At 37.0% G+C, this 8,450-nt stretch overlaps 1 protein-coding gene across 1 annotated transcript; it reads right to left on the reverse strand.

The window, feature by feature from the left end:
* Positions 1-4,475: 4,475 nt before the first annotated feature.
* On the reverse strand, positions 4,476-6,864 carry LOC120283415 (protein LIFEGUARD 4-like). Its single transcript, XM_039290099.1, has 4 exons — positions 6,489-6,864; positions 6,097-6,210; positions 5,263-5,420; positions 4,476-4,797 (listed from the first exon to the last, which is right to left on the reverse strand). The coding sequence occupies exons 1-4, from the start codon at positions 6,742-6,744 to the stop codon at positions 4,591-4,593; spliced, it is 735 nt and encodes a 244-aa protein (XP_039146033.1). The 5' UTR covers positions 6,745-6,864; the 3' UTR covers positions 4,476-4,590.
* Between the last annotated feature and the right edge of the window lie 1,586 nt (positions 6,865-8,450).

The raw sequence follows: 8,450 nt of genomic DNA on the forward strand, positions 1-8,450 counted from the left end.
TATTACTTTCTCAAGGTAACCCTTCTGATGTAGAAATAGCTTACGGCTTGACCTCTCTCTTTTGATCTCCATACCCAGTATTTTCTTGGCAGCGCCCATATCCTTCATCTCAAACTCCTTACTGAGTTGAGACTTTAACCTATCTATCTCCACCTTGCTCTTGCTAGCAATGAGCATGTCATCCACGTACAATAGGAGATAGATATATGCATCACCACAAAGCTTACGAAAGTAAACACAACAATCATACTTGCTTCTGGAGTAACCCTTCTTGAGCATAAAAAGTATCGGGCGCTTGTACCACATCGTCGAGGCGATCGCTTCAAACCATAAAGTGATTTCCTCAAGCGCAAACCCTGATTCTCTTTTCCTTCGAGTTTGTACCCTTCCGATCGATGCATATAAATTTCCTCATCTAAGTCACCATGTAAGAAGGCCGTCTTAACATCAAGTTGTTCCAGCTGAAGATCACCATGAGCTACCAAACTCAACAATACACGGATAGAGGTGTGCTTCACTACGGGAGAAAATATCTCATTGTAGTCCACCCCTTCTTTCTCGTGCAAATCCCTTTGGCAACTAGTCTTGCCTTGTACCTTGTGCCACAAGATTTAGATGAATCTTCCTTTTTTCTTGTACACCCACTTACGACCCTATAGCATGCTTACCAATGGGCAACGGAACAACTTCCCATGTTTGGTTTTTTCCAAGAGATTCCATCTCTTCCTCCATTGCAACCAACCATCTCTCACTATTCTCATCTTCGATAGCTTGCTTAAAAGTGATCGCTCATCATTCTCCACCGAGAGTGCATACTCAACCAAATTTACATCGTCCATAGTGTTTCGGAGGTTCATCCCGACCCAAACTTCGAACCATTTTAACTTGCCTCTTTGGCCTAGTAGTAGCCAAAGACTACGTTTTCTATCTTTGTAGTGTTTGTGTATTATGTTTATGAACCTCCTTATGTTCATTTACAACAACATTCTCATGAACATGGTCAGGGGCATGGTTGGTCTTCGGATCCATCAATCTCCACCACTTGGGTGTTAGTTGTTAACTCATCACCATCACCATCAAGAGGCTTCATAGCTTTTAGGCAAAGCTAATATGGAATTCTCATCAAAAGTAACATCCCTCGCGATTATAAACTTTGAATCTTCCATACACCAAAGGCGATAGCCTTTCACTCCTTTTGCATATCCCAAGAAAATTGCTTTCTTGGCTTTAGGATCAAGCTTATTCTCTTTCACATGATAGTAAGTCAGCATAAACCGAAAAATTCTAAGAACATTATAGTCTCGCATGTTCTCCCCGACCATAGTCTCAGAGGGTGTGTCACCATCGAGGGTGGAATGTGGAGCTCTGCTCACTATATAGCATCGTCGTTGCCACCGATTTTGCTCACCATTCTCCGCCCAAACCGAATTAGATCTTATACATCTTGCTCTCTCAAGTAATGTACGGTTCGACTCTCTGCAACCCCATTCTGTTGTGGTGTATTCCTAACTGTCCAGTGTCGAACAATACCCTCTTGATCACAAAACTCCTTGAAGACACCTTCAATGTACTCTGTACCATTATCTGACCTGATTGTCTTCAACTTTCTACCTGCTCGCTCTCAACCATTGCTCTCCACCGCTGAATGTCTCAAATACTTCATTCTTATGTTTTCGTAAAAATATACCCAAGCATATCTTGAGTAATCATCAATAAATGAGACAAAATATCCGGAACCCCCTTTTGAAAGCAACTTTTAGCCTGCCCCCATACGTCCGTGTGCACATAGTCTAATAGTCTTCTACTCTTGTGCTTGCTTGTGGTGAACTTGACTCGGTGTGCCTTCCCATACACACAGTGCTCACAAAAGTCCATGCAAGGTTTCTCCAAGTTCTTCAACAAACCTTCCTTTCCAAGTAGAGTTAAACCCTTTTTCGACATATGTCCAAGACGCATGTGCCAAAGTTTAGTACAATCCGATAGGTTACTCGCTTTTTGGAAATCCCAATTCGTTTGCATTATCTCGTGATTGTCATACCCAACAAAGCATATAGATTACCATGACAAACACCCTTCATCACCACCATGGAGCCTCGAACAACTTTTTAGAATTCCCTTGTAGGCCACAATCTTGCACTCCATCGGATTCCAATACACCAAGTGAAATCAAGTTCTTCCTCAAATCTGGAACATGCCTTACATTTGTCAAGGTTCTGATAATCCCATCATGCATCTTGATTCTAATTGAACCAAGCCCAACTGTTTTGCAAGTATGATCATTGCCCATCAATACATTACCACCATCAATGTTCTCATAGGTTGTAAACCACTTCCTATTTGGACACATGTGATAAGAGCAACCCGAATCGAGCATCCATTTCCCAGAAATGTCTTCACCTTGATTGGCCATGAAGCATTCATCATTGTCCTCATCTGAAGCATAGCTTGCTTCTTCTTTGACCTGCTTTCCCTTGTTATTTTTGTTGTTCTTCTTCCTCCAATTTACTTTCTTATTGGAACAGTCGGCCTTATAATGCCCAAGCTCTCCGCAATTGTAGCATACTACTTTTGCAATAGGTCTTGACTTTGATCTTGATTTCCCTCTTTGCACCTTTCCCCTTTCATTTGACATTCCCCTTATAAACAATCCTTGTGCTTGCTCTTTTGTCCACTCTTCCACCGTAGCCATCTTCCCGAAGATCATCGGATAAGAGTGATGTTCTAACATCGTTCATAGAGAGTGTCTCACCCACAAGCATCAATGTTTGTACAAGGTTCTCAAATGATGGTGGCAAAGAAAGTAGCAAAAAGAATAGCTTGATCTTCATCCTCTACTTTGACCTCCACATCCTTCAAATTTGAAACTATCCTTTCAAACTTGCTTATGTGATCCCGGATTGAAGTTCCTTCATCCATTTTGCAAGTGTACAACTTGGCCTTCAAGTAGATGTGATTTGTCAAGGTTTTGGTCATGAAATTGGACTCTAATTTCAACCACACGCTAGCCGCTGTTGCCTCGTCATTCACCAAGAAGGCGACATCCCTATCCAAACACAAAATAATAGCTGCGCGTGCCTCCATATCAAGATCTTCCCAATCTTCATCACTCATTTCTTTGGGTTTCTTTTCTTTCCCCATAAGTGCCTTGTGTAGTTTTTGTGATATCAACAAATTCTTCATTTGCATCTTCCAATAGGAGAAATCGTTCTTCCCATTGAACTTCTCAATCTCATACTTCCCAACCTTAGCATTACCAAGTGAAGACATCTTTCAGGAATATTGTCGAACACCTTGTGTGCAGAAATTTACCCAAGCTATAAACCAATAGCTCTGATGCCAATTGTTGGGGGGACTTAATGCTTCACTTAAGACCCCTTTCGGAAGCACTAACACACCCGTAGATGTCCCAATAACCTGTCAAGGTTAGTCTCCAAAACACATGCATGGTATTGGTAGTGGTAATATAAAAGGATCAAAACTGCGAGATTTCTAAGGAAAACACATAAGTGATAAAATCCAATTCACAAATAACTCAAATTTAAGGTATATAAAATAAAAACAAATAATTTGAACAAACCATAAATTTAACCTTACAAAATTTAAGATGTAGACGCGCAGGCTTTTACTTGAATATTTTCTCATATCATGTCTTGATGTTTTTATTTTTTATCAATTCCAGAGAGATAGATGTGGGATAATTTTTCCTCAACCTCACAAATAATGTAATCATGCACAATAAATCATGCAAGAGAAAAGAAAACACAAATTGATTATCCAATTCAACACAATCTTGCCTATTTGAAGAGCCAAGCCAGGATAAAACAATCCACTAAAAGAAGAGTTACAGCAATCACTCTTGCTCTCGCAACAAAGAATAACCCTCTAGATTACTAAATGCCTACTTTCCTCAACCCGCACACTAGGATTTCACTCATGGCTCATCCTAAATCTCAAAGTAAAGTATCTTATATGGACATCCTTATGTTCCAATAAAACTAGCTCTTTTAAATTCTTTGTGGCTTCCTAATTTGGACATCTTCCAAAGTTAGACATTGCAACTCCAGTTGCAATCGAACTTGCAACACAAGCCAGCTACTGATCCTGACTGAATTCCAGCTCTCATTGTAACACGATTTGTGACACCTCCAACCCTTCCGGCTGCTTCAGTTCGCATCGACACAGTCCACTCCTTTAAACTCTTGCCACAGCAAGTAATCTCCTTCCTCACGTCATATCAACAAGTCAAATCTCCCCAATCTTCTTTTCAAACTTGATCCGGATTTGATCTTTACAAAATCTTCATACTGGTGTTACCATTACTCATTTTACAAATCCTGAAAATGACAAAGGGTTTTTTTACTTTTCCGAGAGAGAGAGAGAGAGAGAGAGAGAGAGAGAGAGAGAGTTTATCCAGGTGAGGCATTGGCAGTGAATATATTTGCACATATTGAAATGATCTAAGAACATACACAACAAACATAAAAGCCAACCCACTCTTTCATTGAAGGTAAAAACATTTACACAACTTGCCATAGCAAAATAAATGGCAAGGAGTCCATTCACTTTTTGAACATTAATATTTGTTTCAACTCAAGTATCAGCTGCTCTGAAGAGGGTGAGCATAGAGAGAAAGAGGTTGATGATGTCCAAGTAGAGAGCAACGGCAGCCCAAATATATTCATCATATGAATACCGCTTGATCAAGTTATCGGTATCGTAAATTATGTATCCACAGAATATCAGTGCTGCCAAACCTCCATATATCATCAAAGATATCCTTCCCATTGGAAAAAACACCTACATTTCATGTTCAAATAACATAACAAACATAATTAGGAACCTACATCAACACATCAGAACAAAGAGTGCTGGCGTTTATAGTTTTATAATAGAATGCAAGTGAAATAAGAGCTTGATCAGACCCAAGAAACTTGTGTAATTGATTCAACTCTTATGCTTTGTGATTGATTTACGACACACGACGCTACAAAATAATAAGAGACTATACATGAAGAGTTTTTATTTGTGTCATGTATCATACATACATTGCAATACAATCACATTTTCTCTCTCTTTTTGTTCAAACTGGTACTTACTAAATCATTTGTAACAAATGCAGCAGCTAGTTCAAAGATAAACTTTATTTCAATAAATAAATGTTTAACTGAGTATTAAGGTTCACTAAATAAGGTTTTTAATTTAAACAAGAATTAGACAAACAAATAATGAAAATGGAAACATAAGGTTTGGTTGATAGCTTACCTGGATGAGGGCAAATACCATTAGTATCATGACAGCAGCAAAAAGGAAGGGACCAAGGAAATTGAAATCATATCCTCTACTGGCTGCCCAGAAAGTGTACAAAGTGAGACTGATCACCACCACTGCTGTAAGAATGGCTGACTCCAAGATGATCTCCCCTGTTTTTTAACAATAAGAGTTCCTCATAAGTTCAGCATAAATTGGAATCCAATGTCAACAAAATCAATTAATTACTCAATCCAATTTTAAATAACTTTCAATCACCATTTACATTCTTTTCATGATCCATACGTTAAAGAAACATAAAAATGGGTTGTGAACTAATGATTACATTCTTCAAAATCTAATTGCTTTACAGCCAGACTTTAATCATCAGATTGACTGATATCAAGGTGTCGTGTCCCTAATAATAAAATTGGAAGATGGTAATGATATATCAATCTAAAACATTTACAAATTATTTACTATTGTAAATTGACTTTTAGGCCAATTTGTGCCACATGATTATTTTTTGTTTACAACCTCACATAGTTTATACATGTTTCTACTACTAAAATCCTTCATTATATAAGAAAAATGACAGAATTCATGTAACTTTTTAGGGAAACAAAGAATGATTTATTCTTTCTGTTCATTGAAGCAAACAGGCATCCCTACACTTTATTAAACTACCAAGGAAAATTAGAAATTCAAAATAATCATTAAGAAAAAACATATAAAAGAAAACACAAAAGAAACAAAGAAATTCCACACTAATCCAAACAAAGAAAGAAGTAAATGTATTTTCACTCTATATGTATAAGATTAGAGCTGCAATTTGCTTAAAAATCATACCTTTGGTGAATGCACAAGTTAATCCAACAGCAAAGCTGATAGAAACAGTGAAGATCCCCAGGAGCAGATAATTCACCGGATGTTGCTGGTAATAGTAATACAGCGGACACAACACTGCTCATCATCAAATTTTCATATTTTAGTGGACTTTAATGCACAAATTATGTAACTTTTTTTTTTCTTTCAAACAAACCCCTGAATTCTTCATATTTTCATAAAACTCCCACAAATACTCTCCAAGAATCCAACATGACAAAGATTTCCAAAGAATATTTTTCAAAAATAACAGAAATTTTAAGAAAAAAAATTTTCAAATACCTCCCCGAATTATTTATAATTAAGTACAGCATCCTCAAATCTAAAAAAATGGAGAAAGAGAGAAAGCAAAGTACCGATGAAGGGGAGGATAATGAGGAAGATGTAGAGACCGAGGCCGGCGCCGGAGGAGACGAAGAACTCGGCGACGGGGCGGACGGAGACAACGACGGCGGCGATGGCCACGGTGAGCAGCATCTGGATGGCCAGGATCGAGTAGATCTTCCTGATGAATGCCCATCTCAGCTCTGGCGGCTCCATCATCGTCGGATACAGCGGCCGCACGCTGCCGGCCTCCACATCAGCTCCCTTGTACGGTGGCCGTAACCACATTTTGTCTTCAAGGATTGGAAGGAGGTCTTCTTCTTCTTCTTCTTCTTCTTCTCTTGCTGGGGATGGAGGGAACTAGGGTTTGTGCTTTGGATTGCTTCTTAGTCTGAGTGTTGGGGTTAGGGTTAGGGCTAGGGTTTATATGGGGGGAACTGGTGGCGAAAGCGATGAAGGTTCTCGGGAAGTCTAGCAACGACTGGTTGATGGACACGTGGATAAAAATTAAGAAGACACGTGTCGAATACTAGTTTCTAGCTTCAGTAGTGACTTCTAGAATCGCGTATCTTTAGTTATTTATTTATTTATTTATTCGTTAACATTTTAATAAATTATTTTTTTTTTCGAGTGGAAAGCAGCATAACCTCCCTCTTTACTTTTTCGTGGTTGAAAGAAAACTCCTAAATTTTTTTTTCATATTTCTAAAAAATTTTATAATTTTTTTTAAACTTTTTTTAAATTTTTCATTGAGCACCAAGGATGAAGTCTTGAGGTGGTAGGGGAGGTTGACCCCAATTACAAGGGGATCAATCTCTTCCAGTCACACTGACTAGGTAAACTCACTTGATGTTGATTGTGGTCGTAAGTCTAAAAGTGCTTATCTTGCACCGCTTAAGCACATTGGTCATTTTGGGCACACTTACTATATATCCTTTTAAACATGAGGCATTTGAGTATAACTTGTGATACTGCCAATGCAAATGCTCTCAATTGAGAGGGGTACGCCACACATTGATATCAAGGGTGAGAGGCCATTGTTAGTGAGGTTAGGTTATTTTCGGTATTTTAAATTAAATAGAAACAACTTTTTTAAAATATATACAAAAATATCCCACGAAATAATTGTGATAATTGTAAAGTACTAAAGATTAAAAAAAAATTATTTTTTTCATTAACATACAATTTTAATTCCATTTTAATTAAATAAAAAATTGTTATAAAATTATGAAACTGGGTAGAGCAGGATCACAACAAAATTACTTGAAAATAATAATAATAATAATAATAATAATAATAATAATAATAATAATAATGATGATGAGAGATACAGATTTTACATGAAAAACCCCTAGAATAAATTAGGTTAAAAGTCATGGACAAAATAGAAGAATTTCATTATAGTAAAAAAGGAGTTACAAGCGTTCTATTAACAAAGAGAACAACAATTTATTCTCTCATGTAATTGAAGCAACACAAACTCTCTAATTTTTCTTCACACTATTTTTCCCACTTTCTCTCTCATCCTCACTCACAATGGTGCACTGAAACAACCCTCATTCTTTCTATTTATAGAAGAAGATGATGAGGCTTAGCCCACCTAATCCTTGGATTGGATGAGGATTAGTGAAGGTTTTTTATATATTTTTTCTTTTTTTCTTCAATTACATGTTATTAACAAAAATTATCTATTTTATTTATTTTTGTTAACAATGAGAGTAAATTAAACTTGACTTTCATCATTTTTTTTAATGTATTTTTCTTTTGATTAAACTAGTGTGAAATTTTCATTGAAAAAATATGAAAGAAACTGTTTATATATCAGGTATTTATTGAGGAAAATAATCGAGTTTTGATAATTCATATGATCCTTTTTGTGCTTAAGATATTTATCTTGGTGTGCGATCTTGACTGTAATAAATAGATGATTCCTTGCATTTCCAAAGATGTCGTCTAAAGTAGAACCAGCATCTTTTGGTGTCTTTCTTTCAGAA

Source organism: Dioscorea cayenensis, chromosome 19, assembly GCF_009730915.1.
Source record: "Dioscorea cayenensis subsp. rotundata cultivar TDr96_F1 chromosome 19, TDr96_F1_v2_PseudoChromosome.rev07_lg8_w22 25.fasta, whole genome shotgun sequence".
Classification (NCBI taxonomy): Eukaryota; Viridiplantae; Streptophyta; class Magnoliopsida; order Dioscoreales; family Dioscoreaceae; genus Dioscorea; species Dioscorea cayenensis.